Genomic DNA, 16,536 nt, shown 5'->3' with positions numbered 1-16,536 from the left:
AATTCAAGAATATAATGCGGGTTACATGACATGAGTTACAGACTTGCCTCAGCTAGATAGTGATCTACGGTATGATAAGCATGATGGTGTTAATTGTGGTATTAGCATGAAAGGTGATGCTTTAGAACTTGATCAATTTGAGCAGAATATACAGATGAGGAAGTGCAAGAGCTGGACAGATTAAATATTAAAGCACTGCTGCTTTGCTCATCATCTTTAGGTAGAGATGAAAGAAGGGTTAAATCCCACTGGTGTCACTGTCAGCTGGTAGTCGAACAGCTTTGTGGGTAATGCAGGGAACATGTTGATGAAAGAAGTTTAAACAAAAAAACCCTCAGAATTTCAGATAACTCTTGAATGCCTCTGAAGATCACATGTTAATGTGCAAGCCATTCAGGATGGTTTTTTCTTTACTTGAGCTGCACTTACATTCTGAATCCAGAACATTTTATATATATATATATATATATATATATATGACACTGTGTCTGTTTGTCTTTCATAAAGGTTTAAATTGCTACTATCGAACAGACCAGCATCAGAGAACACCTGCATTGAAATTAGCAACGTGAAGTATAATGTATTCCAGGTTTGTGCTTTTCTGCATAGACACATATAAACTACAGTGTTCAACTGAGTCTCTATCTACCGCCTCTGTAGTATATGTGTGATTACCATAAGAAATAATTTTGACACATCTTCCTGTACTGAGCAAAAAACAGAAAGCCTGCTTGAGACTCACTTATGTGTGGATGTCTAGCGGCCGTTCTTTAATTACACCAGTAAATGGCTAAAGTATGCAGATAAATATAATGTGAATTCAAAACTACAACTATTACACTCTGGCAGAAATGAAAGCTGTTTTTATGCATTTTTATCCAACTTTGCAGCACTATAGCAATAAAGTTTAAAAAAAAAAAAAGTAATATGCTTTCCGGAGTGTTTTATGATGTCCTTGAGCCATCAGACCCACACATACTGTATACTGTACATTGGTGATTTATAACCACAGATTCTTCCCTATGAAAGGATGTATTATCCAGATTTAGAGCATAATGTATAATCACTGAAAAAATCATAAAAGCTTCTATAAATTTAAGTATATTGCCTAAATGTTTATTGACCTCCCAAATAATGGCCCATATGCTTCCACCGTAAATGAATTTTGAGTGCATTTTTTTTTTCAGTACAGAGTATTTAATTACCTGCCTGTGGTAATCGCACATACATGTGTGTAAATACTATAAAAGCAATAATAATGCAGTTGATCCTTACGCAATGTTAATTATGCATTTTCTTCCAGCTGGTGATGCAGTATCTGTACTATGGTGGAACAGATGCACTACACATCAGGAACACTGAGGTTATGGATGTACGTCCTGTTAACTTCTACATACTTCTTTGCACTTTTAAAACTCATGCATGACGAATCATTATAAGCAGGTGATCCATGTGACGCCATGTGCTAATAGACTCTCTTGTCCATTAGCTGTTGTCTGCGGCTAAGTTTTTCCAGCTGGAGGCACTACAGAGGCACTGCGAGATCATATGCTCCAAGAACATCAACACTGAGACCTGTGTAGAGATCTACAACCATGCTAAAGTACGGAAAATAAACTCTTTCCACAAACTTGTGTTTTTTCTGACTCATTGCCAGCAGGGCCATATTCAGAGTTGGTGAATTAAGTCCAAAGGTTATGTTAATATTAATGTGGGGAAAGTTATGCATATTCAGAATGGTTTAAGACATGTTTTCTGGTTCCCCATTCAGATTATGCAAATCACCTGCATGTAGTTCAAGCCTCCGTAATTGGCAGATTTTTTTTAAGATGATATATGAATGAGAAGATGACAATTGTTGAAATAAATTAATCTAGGAGTCTAGTATATTGCTAATATATTGCTGCAAGTATAATTGTAATTATCACATTCCAGAAAATGTGCTTTAATTTACACTATATGGCCAAGTGTTTGTGGACACCTGACCATTACACCCGTATGTGGTTCTTCCCCAAACTGTTGCCACAAAGTTGGAAGCACACAGTTGTATAGATGTCTTTGTACTCTGTAGCATTACAATTTCCCTTCACTGGAACTAAAGAGCCCAAACCTGCCCTGACCTCAACCCCACTGAACACCTTTGGGATGAATTTGAATGCTGACTGCGCCCCAGGCCTCCTCGTCCCAATAGTGCCTGACTTCACTAATGCTCTTGTGGCTGAATGAACACAAATCCCCACAGCCACGTTCCAAAATCTAGTGGAAAACCTTCCCAGAAGAGTGGAGGTTATTATAACTGCAAAGGGGGACTTAATCTGGAATGGGATGTTCAAAAAGCACATATGGGTATGATGGTCAGGTGTCCACAAACTTTTGGCCATATAGCAATATGGCTTCCCATGTCATTATTCTCAGTTTAAAGGATAAGCTGACTGAGGACTCATCTCCTAGGCTTGCAGCTCACTTTAATGTAATTCATAATATTATCCATATTCGGTCCTGTCTCTGACTAAGATACTGTTTCCTCTGATGTCGTCTATGCAAAAAAAAAAAAAAAAATACATGGCCTTAAATAAGAAAATACTGTTAATGCTGTCATATTTATACATTTAATATTGACCTCAACTGTAGTTATTGTAGTTATGTCTGAGGTCTGAATACTGATGTACACAATTTCTCTAGTAAGTACTGACTAGATGTGTGTAACTCAACTCTGCATGTGGTTCTAATTGTGTTGTTTTCTCATTAGTTCCTGGAGGCACCAGAGCTCTTGTCCTACATTGAGGGCTACTTCCTGAAGAACATGGTGGTATTGATCGAACTGGAGCCATTCAAGCAGCTTCTCTACGACACTCCAGTGGAGAATACAGGCCATGACGTGCTGCATGCCCTGGAGAGGGCTCTGGCCACCAGAATTCACTCAATCCACTTGTCATCATCCAAGGGATCTGTAGTTTGAGACTGTCACAATTGCTGCTCTGACACGTTTGAAGCTGATGTGCATTTTATCCAATGCTATAATAGCAGGGTAGGTTAAGTGTGTGTTCTATTTGTTAGTGTAGCAGTACTTGAAATGTGCACTGGCTAAATCAGCAGACGTATTATATCATTTAATGGAGAAAATGTTAACAGGAGCTCAGGAGGTGGTAAACTGCTTCCTGTTAGGAGCTATTAGATAAACAGCTTCATTGATTTTTGCCATTACGTTTCTCATTTTAGATCTATTCGCTGAGGCACCATGCAGCTCAGTACATATTTTCAAATTACTGTTATTGTAGTACCAAGAAAATGCAATGAAAGAAAGAAAAACGTAGTACCTTTTGCAATGTATGATAGAAAACCCCACCTCACACATACTAGAGGGCACTTTTGCTTTTATAAATCTGTCTTCAGTATCAGATCCTTTTTAAAAGTGCCACCGTCACCATCCAAGAAACACACACACTACCATGGCAATAATAAATACAGTTATAATAGCTGGCCATCAGACTATCAGCCATCTTCGTAGATGTTTCGTGGCATGCCTGACTCATATACTTGCTTCCACTCAGCTCTACGTTGTGAAAGTGTGTGCCTTTATCATCACAAACTGTCATCTGTATAGCAAGAGGATAAAGCTTAAATAAAATACGGCTATTTTTGTAAATATACAGTGTAAATCTCTCATATGGAGAGCTCGCTCCACCTGTAATTATATGTATATAACAGATTTCCCCACTCACCATATATGTACAAAACTCAATTAGGTAACAGTTGTAAATGTGCAGATGCATGTATTTTTTATTTGTTTTATTTTTATTTCTTTTACCAGTGTTAGGTTCGTGTATGTGGAGTATTTTGTGTTCGACAAAAAGAGAAAGAATCCTATTACGAGCATGGGGTTAGAGAGCCGTAGCTGTGAATATCTTTGTTCCTGAGGAGCTGGGATGAGATTCTCGACTCAGTAGGTGCCTGCAATATGTCGTGTCTCTTCTCATGAAGTTTGTGCAACTATGTGTAAATCCCCCTGTGACTAATTCCTTTTCTTTATAAAGATTAATACAAAAAAAAAAAAAACGTATCTGTGCTTTAAGTTATTTTATATGTGAATTTGGTTAAAATATGCAGTTCAGCTCTGGGTTTTAAAGACGCTTGTGTGCAGAATTTATGATTCACGGTGTGCACTACTGAATGAGAATTGCTGAATTGCTTTGCTGAATCTCTTTTTTAGATTCTGAGTAGTGGCTGGCTGTGATAGTTGAGTGCACCTTGCCTGCAGTGAATTCACATGCAGGCCAGCTTTAATCTTAGCAAACCAGACATTTAGGGAAAGATTTTTTTTTTTTCCAGAGTATTGGTTATTGCAGCATCCCTTCATGCTGCACTAGGAATTAATCCACATTATTAGCTTCTCATGACCAGCAATGAAATTAGCAACGTAAAAAAACAATGCTATTCCAATATCATTTATAAGAGATTTGTGCAAATTAAATTAGTGCAAATCTTATTCCTGTGTCAGGCAAATGTTCCACAGTAGACATAAATGCACAGTGGAGTGAGAAAACAGTGAGAAAAGGAAGTCTGCACGATGAAGGAGTGTGTACAAAGAGGACCACGAAGCCGAGACACAGAAAGAAGCAGATTTGCGATAGTAAAAGAACAGAGAGGCATTGTTCTCTGTACTGCTGGAACGGAGAACACATGGTTAATACACTCCACATCAATGAGTGCATCATCTACAACAATACATCTTACATCATCTCTTCATTGAAAAGGAATTGCAGCAGCAAAGAAAAGGATGAAACGAGCTCTGTCTTGATGTAGGAATGTTATTATCTGTACAGATTCAATTTTTACATTGTCTATACCAGGGGTTCTCAAATGTTTTCAAGCCTTTAACTGTAAAATAAATTCTGTGGACTCTCTCAGTACATATTTATTTCATTAACATAATCCAACTAATTAATAAATATTATTAAATAGTAAGCTTATTATTCAAAAAAGCTTTTTTAGTCCTAAAAATTCCACTGAGGGAACACAGTAGGACCAAATTGCCATTTATATACAAACCTGTTTTTGAGGTACTAACAATTAAATCCATTCAGTTCAAGTGACCAGTCAACTAACTAACTCAATAATTAATGTAATAACATTATAAGTAATGATGGAATATGATTTCCTGTAACAAAAAAAAAAAAAAAAAAAATGCTGCCCCCAGTCTGTTCCACACACCCCTGGGGGACCCCAAACTCCACTTTGAGAACCAGGGGTTTATGCTGTATTGACACCATGGTTCAAAACATCCATCTCTTCAAAATGCTAAAATTTGGGTTTAGCGTTTGACCTTAAATAAGGCCTTGAGAAGTGGCTTTTCGAAAGCTTGCTCTCACTAATGAACATTTTATGTGGAAATCGATTGCAGAATGTGTTACTGAGAGTTGTAGTGCTTGTAAATATTACACTTTTATTACAGGTTTCATCAGATCTTCTGCCAAGCTGTCATTGTGCTTATATATTACATTTCCGACCTCGTGAACCAACTCCTATATCACATTAAAGTTCTCTCAGGTTTCAATTTCAGAAGCTGACTCACTGAACAAGTACAGGATGTAACTTATGAGTGGCATTTGTGCAGACCAGCGTACTGGCGGGAAATAATCATATTCAAAAAAAGAAATTCACAGCAGGAATAAAACTGTGAAATAAAAAAATAAAAAGGAATAGATTGCAGTCGTGGATTGTGGGTAGATGACTATTATGTCTAAAGAATTTAGTCTAGATATGATAAAACTTTAAAGAGTATGTTTAGAAAGCTAGACCAACTTGTCACTGGGTTACACTGCAAAAAATGCTTTACTTCATCAGGACATCAAACTCTCTCACTCTCTCTCTCTCTCTCTCTCTCTTTAGGGTTAGATTTAGGTATGCCATTTCAATCCGCTACATTCATTATGTCAATGGAATGTCCTCACAAGGATAGTAAGACAAACATGTGTGTGTACTACATTTAGAGGGGGCAGAGGAATGTGGTGAAGGGGGAAATAGTGGGAGTTGTTCAAAAGGTATCCATGGATACCCACCATTCAAGGACAATGTGAACTGAAACTGTACTGCTGCGTAAAGCATGCAAACTTGATCTCTCTCATCTTTCTCTCATCTCTCACCCAAACTCAATTCCCCAGCAAAACAGCACCAGCCAAGTAGGCACAGTAGCTGAGGAAGTCTGATCAGGTGACTGCTTTAGAAGGAGCTGCATGAAACACACCAGGCTGCTTGATGAGACAGTCTGAGACATGTGATTATCATCAGTGCCATTGCTCAAGGCATTTCTAAGGCACAGTGGGACAGCCAGTTTTGCTGGACTATTTGTTCTCTACTGAGAGGCCAGAAATGAAGGAAGACAGGATATGTTTTTCCCATATCCCATTAGATTCCAGCTACAAGCTTAATGTATGAATATGAACACATTGTGGTAGCCTGTGTGTTGTTACATGTGCTTTCATACATACTGTGCGTGAAAGCCTTTGTACGTTTATAGAACAGTAAGTGTTAGGCAGCAAGGGATATTCATTTGTGTGAGTGCTCTCCCTTGTGCCCTTGTGAAGGGTATTCTGAAGTTTCGGGCCATACAGCCCCTGCTTCGAGCCCCATCCCTCTTTTTTCCCTCTTCTATCTCTCCTCTCTTCATTGGCATTCATAGCCTGTCCCTCTCTGGCACACAGACAGCTTGGCACAGCCACACACTCAACTTTTTTGTTCTTCTCTTTTAACTGCTCCAAAAGTTTCAGAGGGATAGTGAGAGAGGACAAGAGAGAGGGGGGGTAGGAGCGGGGAGAGAAGGACTTTTGTTAAGACTACTACAGTACCAGACCAACGAGCTTGAATGCCATGGGTGCGCCTGAACGACAGTTGGTGGGCTGATATAAACTGGAACACTACGAAGCTGAACAGGTGAGTGTGGGAGATGAAGAAAGACAGGAATAAATAGATCAGACGGGTCTGAGGTATGAGAAAAAGTGGGGCCGACAATAAAAATGCACAGGAAAAGAGCAGGGGAGGAGGGAAGGGGGGTGCTTGTTTTTGTGCACTTTAATCAGTCAGTGCCAACATGTGTTTCTTTCCAGGATTCAGGATCTCATCCTATTTCTGTCACGTTTCTTTGATCAGCATGCAAATCAGTGTAAACTTTTGTAATCTGATTAGTGACAGTGCTTTATTATGTATTAAAAATTCCTTAAAATAGATCAGAAAGGGAACTATTATAATTTATATGGAGACATATTTTTTTATTACTATTTTTTTGCTTTTGTATTTGCACTTTTACTTTTCATTCTCTACTTATGCCTAGTCTAACTGCTTTTCCACTAAAACAGTATGAATAATATTTTGGAAATCCAATTAATACATAAATATGAATGTCTCGGCTTGAATTCCAATATTCTTTTTTTTTTCATCATGCTGCCATCATTATGGAATATTTGTTGTAGAGTAATGCAAAAAATGTATTAATGTATTAAAGTATTTTTTTATTACTCTATAACAAATACTCCATAATGAAAAATCATAAACAGGTTTCCAAGCAGTTTCATTAATAATAAAAAATAGAAACATCACATTTACTTTGTAAATGCACTTTACCTTTAGTACTTTGTTGAAGCACCCTCGGCAGCCGTTAACAGTTTTTGAGTATGATACTACAGCATAACACACGTGGATTTGGGGAACTTCTCTCATTCCTCACTGAGGAACATCTCACGCTCTGTCAGGCTGGATGGGGAGTGTTCCTGTCATGTTGAAGTCGGGGCTCTGGATGGGCTACTTAAGGACATTCACACCTGAACCCTGTCTGAGGACTTCAGTGCACTTAAGCAGATTTTTCTCAAATATATCTCTGTATTTTTATCCATTCAAGTTTTCATTCCTCGAGACAAGGCATCTAGTAATGGCCAGGTAATGAGCACTACCTGGTTTCCACACGTAATTGCTCACACAAGCCGAAGTTTTCATATCAGACCACAGAATCTTCAAATAATTCCTGTGGCTTTTACTGAGGAGTGGCTACTGTCTGTCTTTTCTACCATAAAGACCTAATTGCTAGAGTGCTGCAGAGATGGTTGTCCCTCTGGCAGGTTCTCCCATCTCAAATCAGGACCTCTGAAAGACTGTCAGAGTGACCTTTGGGTTTTTGGTCACCTTCCTGACTAAAGATCTTCTCCTCAGTGTGCTCATTCTGGCTGGGCAGCCAGCTTTAGGAATAGTTTTGGTGTTTCCAATCTTCTTCCATTGAAGAATGATGAAACCATTAGGACCTTCAAAACTGCAGAGGCTTTCCCTTCATCAGATCTGTCCCTTGACATAATCTTGTATCAAAGACCTAAGGGCAATTACATAGGGCTTGCTTTGTGCTCTGACATGTATTTATGTAAATAGAGACATGTCTTTCATAGAATCATTCAATCAACTGAATTTACCAGAGGTGAAGTTTAAACATCTCAAGGACGATCAGTGATAACAGAATGTGCCCAAGCTAAATTTAGAGTGTCATAGCAAAAGGACTGAATGATAAATTTTGGGAAAAAAGGACAAAATATTGTCGATGAAAGCATCATTTTGGAGTAAAATTTTAATATAATAAAATGAGGGAAAAGTTAAAAGGTCTGACTTCTTTCCAAGTGGACTGTATTTTTCCATGTGTGTTTAATGACAATATTTGAGAAATTAAAAACAGTTTCATGATAAATAACCATGAAAAATCATTCACATGAAATATGGATTTTTTTCCACCATTTGGGAAACAAGATCCTCTCCCAAGGTTTGAATTTGAAGGCCACAGTAGTGAAGCATGATGCAGAGGGAGGATGAGTCTGCACGGGAGGAGTTTAGCTACACTCATATCCCCACCCTGGAGCGAGCAAGTGTAGGTGGCACACTGAGTCGACGGCTGGACCGAGAGAGGGACAGAGTGGAAAGGGACAGCTACATAGTGGACGTGAGAGCCAGTGATTTGGAGCTGGACCATGCTGAGCCGTTACACCCCTGTTTCAGCTACAGAGCCTGGCTCTACAGCATCCTCATAGGGGTGAGAGCTCATGGCTTTGACAGCATTGCTAATCACACTACCATTTTTGTTTAGCCTAAGGAGCTAATATCCTCTCTTAATTTTTGTGTGCCTCTGTGTGGGTATGTATATGATTCTCAGTGTAGTCTCCTGATCACAGCGGGTTTCTCTCTCTACCTGGGTAATGTGTTTCCTGATGCGATGGACTACTTGCGCTGTGCAGCTGGAGCTGTGAGTGTGTGCTACACAGCAGACACAAAATTCATATCTGTAAGCAGAACTAGTGTAGTTCTCTTCCTCCTTTCCCTTCCTTTCAGTAACTTTTTGGGCTATGTATTCTTTTGCAGAGTATCCCAGCTGCAGTGGTGAGCTTTGCCATCGCCACAAACTGGCGAGTTGCAGTAAGTATATGAGACTGAGGGATGTGAATTTTAGTTAACCTGTGTTGTTCCTCCAGACTTTTGCTTTAAATGCAGTATGTAGACAGTGGCAACAAATGAGCAGAACCAAAGAGGTTTCAAGGTTGGATATCATCAACTCAGAGATTATTCCCATTCCTGACCATGCAGGAGCTAGCAAATATTTTCAAACATGAAGCAGACACATAGAAACAATTACAAGCAACTGAATCAGCATGTCTGGTTTTATTATGTAAGCTAATATCACACCAGACTGAACGCCCAGTTGAAGTGCAAGCCCAAATCTTGAATATGTGAAGAAGAAAACAATTTTACTGAAATGAGGATATAGGAAAATAATCAACAGGGTGGCGGGATGCCCTTACCACCCCAAAACTGATTTATTTGAAATAATAGCATGTCACAAAAATCATATTTTGTGGTTACGTTTAATGTTGTTTGAACATACACAAAATGAGTTAGTTCCTGTTATCACTTATGATATAGCAGCTATAAATATTCCCTCAGCAGTCAGCAGTTATTTAGACAAAAAAAAAAAGCCAAAAAAAACTACAAAATGCAAAGTCCTCTGTCCTGAAGATGCTTCTGGAGTGGAAATCTTACTGACTGTTACAAATTTCTGACACTGGAGGCTCCTTCCATACATGTTAGAAGCTGTAACGTATTAGCACAAGCACAGTCATATAAACCTGTGATTTGAATTATATTCAGAACTGCTGCTTACAAACACTTATTTTCTGGCAGTGTTAGGCACAGAATATTTTTCAGTATCAGCATGTCAATCCATTTTCTTCCAGTTTGCAATGAATTAATGATGCTATGATGCACTGAGACTGAACTAAGCTACTCCGAAATGTATGGATTTATAATTTATTGTTTTGTTTTGCCCCAGCAGCTACATTGGCAGCTACTAAACCCTGTTATACCAAAATGACACCACAGATATAGACTAACTATACTAAACAAGTCAAAAATGGTGTAATGTAATTGCAGGTGTCTGATTTTCAACTGGTGTATGTGTCCACATTTGCTGTGACAACCACATGCCTGGTATGGTTCGGCTGCAAGCTGGTTCTTAGCCCATCAGCCATCAATGTGAGTAGGTTCCATTCATCCAAATGTTATCCAAATGGTATGTTCATCCAAATCACATACAGGAGTCAAAATGATCTAGAAAGCTTTTTTTTTTTTGTAAAGCGACCTTGAGTATTAGAAAGGCACTATATAAATAAAACTACTATTATTATTATTTAAACTGACACAGTAACTGTTTCTGTCCTTGTGGCCAGATCAACTTTAACCTGATCCTGCTTACTCTACTGGAAGCCCTCATGGCCAGCACTGTCATCCTGTCAGCTCGCTCTGTAGAGGACTGCTGCAGCCACAGCAAGGTGTGTGTGTGTGTGTCTATTTATATATATATATATATATATATATATATATATATATATATATATATATAATACCATGTTATATTATATTATACATAAGGACAAGTATAATATATTCTATAATGAGATCTATATTACATAATACTGAGATCTATAATATATTATATGATTTGTTTTCTTTAGCAAGTATATGATGGTCCTGTGGCTGTGACTCCGTCTAAATTCCCTTCACGTCTTCTCAAGGCTTATGCTGTGAGTCATTTCCTGAAGATGGACAAAGAGATATTATAATTAATATAGAAAAAAGAATAAATCAATATGCTCAAATTCTTTGTACAGGGATATTATATAGTTTTATCTAAACATTTTTTTTTTACCACCAAAGTTTTTTAAGTAGCGATTTTTTTTTCTACGAAACAGTATTTTTTAAAATGATTTGCATTATGTGATGCCTGATGACTGAGTCTCTTCCTGTAGCAATGTTGGAGACATTTGTAGAGGGATCTTGGTCCTCTCCTCCATTTTAAACATCTTTATTGTATTTTTTTCCTCCAAATTTATCCCCAATTTAGTCATCCATTCCCATCCCACTAGCCAGCTCTCACCTATCACATTACAGCTCCCAGCTGGGGAAGGTGAGGGCAAACACATGCAGGGCAAACACATGCAGGGCAAACACATGCATGTCGTGGCCTAATGGGGCAGTCGTGGCCTAATGGCTAGAGAGTCGGACTTGCAACCTGAAGGTGAACCTGAAGGTTGTGGGTTCGAGTCTCTGGTCCGGCAGGGATTGTAGGTGGGGGGAGTGAATGACCAGCACTCTCTCCCACCCTCAATACCATGACTGAGGTGAGACCCTTGAGCAAGGCACCAAACCCCTAAACTGCTCCCCGGGCGCTGCAGCAAAAAAGGCTGCCCACTGCTCCGGGTGTGTGTTCACGGTGTGTGTGTGTTCACTACTGTGTGTGTGCGCACTTGGATGGGTTAAATGCAGAGCACAAATTTCTAGTATGGGTCACCATACTTGGCCACAAGTCACTTCACTTCACTTCACTTCTTCCAAGACATGTGAAGCCAACTACCACATCTTTTGAAACTGCTGCGCATACTACATCACAGGGCAGCATAACACACTGAGGAAAGCACTAATTGCCCTCTTCCGCATATATGAGCATCACTGACCCACCTCCACATTTTACAGTGGGCAACCAGGTGCTTTTCCTTGTATACAGTCCCCTTTTATCAGCAAAACATAATGATAGTTTGGAGAAGTTTTTGGTCTCATCTGACCATAGCACATGATGCCAATTGTATTTCTCATGACACTTGGTGAAGTTCAAACAAGTTCAGAACTTCATCCATGTTCTGTGATCTAGTAAATATTGTGGTTTAAATATAGTATCACTTATTTGCAAGTGTCAAAAAAATCATGAGTTTTTTTTTTAGATTTCAATCTGTATCGTGCCATATGTTTTTTGTATTTGTATCCCACTAGCATTATGTGTTCTGTAGGTGATTGAGGTGATAGTTGGGATCTCTGCAGTATTCGGTGGTATTATTGCTCTCAACATGGATGCTCTGCTCCCAGGGCCCTACGTCTCTGTCACATTCTTCTGGATTCTAGTGGCCGTGAGTGTTACCTGTTTTATTAAGTCTGTTTTATTCTTTGAAGAAAAAGTGCCACAGTCTACTCAGACAGCTTCCATTTTCTGTAAAGACTTACATAAATATAATGTCCACAAAGTGCTCAGCTGAATATTCCCCACAGTCTGTTTCTGTCTTTAAATGTCCTTTGTAGTGTTTTCCGAGTGCCATAGCCAGTCATGTGGTGTCAGAATACCCCAGCAAGTGCCTGGTGAGTTCTCCAGGGTTAAATCCCCATGGGACTTCTCCATGCTCATTACTTTAGTTTATTTGTATGTCTGCTCAACAGGGGAATACGCAAGATACTCACTATTCTGTTACTAATCTTTCTTCTTCAATGTCTCTCCTTCTCACTGCCTTTCTGTCTGTCTGGCTGTCTCTCTTTCTCTCTCTCTCTGCTGCAGGTGGAGACATTGATTGCCATCAGCAGTGTCACGTCACCACTGCTGTTCTCTGCCTCTGGCTTTTTGTCTAACAGTGTATTGAGTTTTATTGAGATCTTCCAGCATGAGGTTCCCACAGCCAAAGTGAGTCAATTTCCAGTCACCAAACAAGTCTTGAAAAATGTATATTTATGACAGCGCATTCATTTCACAATATTTCATCAGCAGCAAAGGGCAAATTCATCACAGACTTTGACAATTGCTCTATTTATTATGTGCTTCACCTGCAGGACCTGACATTCACATCTTTAATAATTAACATCACAGAAAAAAATATGATTAAAAAGTGACAAAAACATTTGTTTTGTTAAGAGGAAATACATTTTTTTACATTCACAATGTAACAAAATGTCAAAACAGATGTGGGTGGCAAAAATATTTTAGAAATAAAGCTAACACATTTCATTGACAAATGTGTAAAACTTTGCCCAAAATATGTAATATAATATGTAATTGGCTCATGCATAATGTGATAATAAAGATACTTAAAATCTTCAATCATGTTCCGGTGTTGGGAATAATATAAGTTTATTGCTTTCCTCTCTGTAATATAACTAAAACTAAGGATCCAGCATGTTTTTAGTTAGTTAGTTATCTTTATTTATTATTTTAATTATTCAGGAACTGCTATGAATCATTCAGTATCTACAGTGAAACTAAATTAAATATAATTAAATATATAGAAATTATTTGCAGTTGTGAGAGAGAGGAATGTTGTTCTAGACTCGCTAGAGGTTCTGGGAGTTTAAGGGGCTAAATAAATGTCCATTCCAGTGGACACATTTTCTATACAACAAACTATACATTACTATTCATTATTCCATATGGAAGCAAAGGGAATGGTTATTTTACATATTTACAAATCATCTTTCATAGCAGACTTTTTTTTGTATTCTTCTACTTTTAGGAATCTCTCACTTCATCATCATCCTGATCACTAGTGCTGTGTACTCTGTAGATAAAATATTTTCACTGCATTTTGCACCCAGTGTTTTTTCTCATAACACTGGACAATAACATACAGAAAAATAATGTGTACAAAATTATAACAGTGTTGATATTGGACTTTGTCTTTCACTCATTCAAAACTAAATAACTAAATAAACCCATAAATGATTAGTAAAATTGCTCTAAATAGAGGCTAAAAGAGTCTTTACTCTTCCCCCTTGGTGGGAGTGTTACAGTTTCATCACACTGGATTTGTCTTTATGCAATGTGAGGGTATGCTACATTTGATCAGCTGTTAAATGTCTGTTCTAATGGACACCAGGTCTCAAGTAATGTGACAACAAAGAAAAGGCATGTGTATTATTCATTTTGTGTGTGTGTGTGTGTGTGTGTGCAGCAATCATACGACATCCTCCTGTTGATTCTGATGTTGCTGCTGCTGGTTCAGGCAGGCCTGACACTGGCCACTGTGGTACACTGCGCCTCTTATAAGGGTCAGCTGCGTATAGGAGCACCAGAATGGGATGACAGTCCACATCTGGAGCCACACCAGTGCGAGGTAGTACCACACACTTCTATGTACATCTTCATAACACACCCCTACACACACATGCATGAATGCGCACATGTTCACATAGCTTGCACAGCTTCCTCCAAGGACAGGAAGTGTCTCAGGCAAGCGTGTGAGTGATATACTGTATACTGTACATCACAACATAAACAGAAAGTTGCAGTACAAAACAACACTCAGAGTTGGGAACTTTTGATTGACACAGAAATACGACATTTCGACATGTGGACATTACAAATCCCTTCTCATCTTTTTTTCCTCTTTCCTAGCAACAGGGATCCAATGGCACACTGCGAGATTTTGACAAAGAGAAGGCCTGGAAGGCAGTGGTAGTGCAAATGGCCCAGTGAGCACGTGCACAGGGAGTAAAGAGAACAAACGGGAATGAGAAAAAATGTGAGTGGAGGAGGACACAAGAAGGTGAGAGTAAAGATAGGAAAAGTGAAAATAGAGAGTACACAAATATGGAAAATTAGAGGAGGACATAACAAACGCGATCAGAAGGAGGAGTAGGTCAGTGACGGTTCATGAATTTGTCAGTGTGTCCTTGTCAGAAGAGTTAATGCCATATATCCCAGAGATTCTCAGTGTTAAAAATACAAATGTATAGAGCATTTGAATACTGGCCATGACCATATATCTATTCTTAACAGTCACAGAAAATGAATCATCATCCTGACTGTTCAGAATTCTCAGAAAAGGAAAATCAGCAGAGATTGTTGGGGCTTTAACGCCTTCTGCAAAGAAATAAAACTCACGACTCATGCGTTGTCCATATGTACAGTAAAGCTGGATTCATATTAAAATGTGAGTAAATTTATTCCTGTCAAGGAATCCACTTAGACTGTAGATTCCAGCCATCACTATACTGCATGCATACTTTCAGGAAGCTAATGACTATATTTATGTAACCTGTCTATGAATCTGAGCCACATCTATGCAAGTCAAGCATTTTCTACTAGGGTTTTCCACTATACAATACACTTAATGCACCAAGTTTATTTTTTTAGTAAAATAAAAATAGTATGTCTATGCTTGTGTCAAATTTGCTAATTGAACAGTTTACAGTTAAACATTTTATTTGCTTAACATACACTGACATTCTTCATGACAGCGTATTTAATGATTTCCTGTATTTTATGTGACCTGTAGGCAGTGACAGAGTAATGGTGTCCTCTCTATGACGTACAATCTACATCAACAGACAAGAAAAAAATATTGGGCAATTCCACCCACCTAATTGGGTTATTTCTAATCACATTAGGCAGGGAAAATGGCTTTGGGCCACTTCGATATAATTTAGTTACAGTTTGGACTAATTTATAAAGAATGGCCTGGGTCTAACACATGGTTGGGCTGGAAAAAGTGACAATCCAAGTGTCTGGTAGTGTCTATGTTTTATAGAATTAAGTCAGTCGCACTAATACTAATGACTAATATTTTAATATGTCAAGTTCTGTATAATTTTCTAAATCAGAGAGAAATGTAATAATATGTAATAAAGTAATTGATTACTTTATGCGATTTAACCCATGTAAATGGAAACTCTGTTTAATTAAAGGTGACAGTCTGCACTTAATTGTTTTCTGCACATTATTTAATTTCATATTCAGTGTGCTGGATTAATCTTACAGGACCAAAAACACAACACCACTCTATCACTGTCCTGAACAGATTTCCTGAATCAACCTGCTTTAGCAAGTTGCCATGTTTATGATCATGAATAGTACTTGCCAGGCAAGACATAGATTCATTCATTCATATGAAAAATGACTGATGTGACCCAGATTGTTGTTCTTTTCTGTACACACCAAAATTCCCAGTGTTGAATTAACACCTACAGTGTTTATACTGTGTATGTCCAATTGGACACAAATGAACTCTAAAAGAGTTTAGTCAACACTCTAAGGAGTGAAACACTGGGGATTTCACTGTGTACAGAAAGGACAACAATTTGGGTCACATCAGTCATTATTCATATTTTTGGATAAATTGAATCTATAACATGTCTTCTCTTAAACAAAATAAAATTAATAAATTATTCAAAACTCAACCTAAAAAGTTTTAATTACACTCATGTCCA

General features: G+C 38.2%; 2 protein-coding genes across 2 annotated transcripts in view; both read left to right on the top strand.

Annotated features, from left to right (window-relative positions):
- Positions 1–4,944, top strand: part of btbd11b (BTB (POZ) domain containing 11b) — a 62,769-nt gene extending 57,825 nt beyond the window's left edge. The window contains exons 14-17 of the mRNA XM_026927787.3: positions 508–589; positions 1,304–1,372; positions 1,490–1,603; positions 2,750–4,944. Coding sequence (XP_026783588.1) covers positions 508–589; positions 1,304–1,372; positions 1,490–1,603; positions 2,750–2,959 — 475 coding nt within the window. The 3' untranslated portion in view covers positions 2,960–4,944. The remainder of the gene's footprint in view (positions 1–507; positions 590–1,303; positions 1,373–1,489; positions 1,604–2,749) is intronic.
- A 1,820-nt stretch (positions 4,945–6,764) lies between these two features.
- Positions 6,765–16,027, top strand: mlc1 (modulator of VRAC current 1). The gene is made up of 12 exons (XM_026927055.3): positions 6,765–6,930; positions 8,779–9,058; positions 9,179–9,268; positions 9,385–9,438; positions 10,450–10,551; positions 10,746–10,847; positions 11,031–11,099; positions 12,360–12,476; positions 12,646–12,702; positions 12,896–13,018; positions 14,280–14,441; positions 14,723–16,027. The coding sequence occupies exons 2-12, from the start codon at positions 8,822–8,824 to the stop codon at positions 14,801–14,803; spliced, it is 1,194 nt and encodes a 397-aa protein (XP_026782856.1). The 5' UTR covers positions 6,765–6,930; positions 8,779–8,821; the 3' UTR covers positions 14,804–16,027.
- The last annotated feature ends 509 nt before the right edge of the window (positions 16,028–16,536 follow it).

The sequence above is a fragment of the Pangasianodon hypophthalmus genome, chromosome 6 (assembly GCF_027358585.1).
Source record: "Pangasianodon hypophthalmus isolate fPanHyp1 chromosome 6, fPanHyp1.pri, whole genome shotgun sequence".
NCBI lineage: Eukaryota > Metazoa > Chordata > Actinopteri > Siluriformes > Pangasiidae > Pangasianodon > Pangasianodon hypophthalmus.
This window is presented reverse-complemented; position numbering and strand designations above follow the sequence as displayed.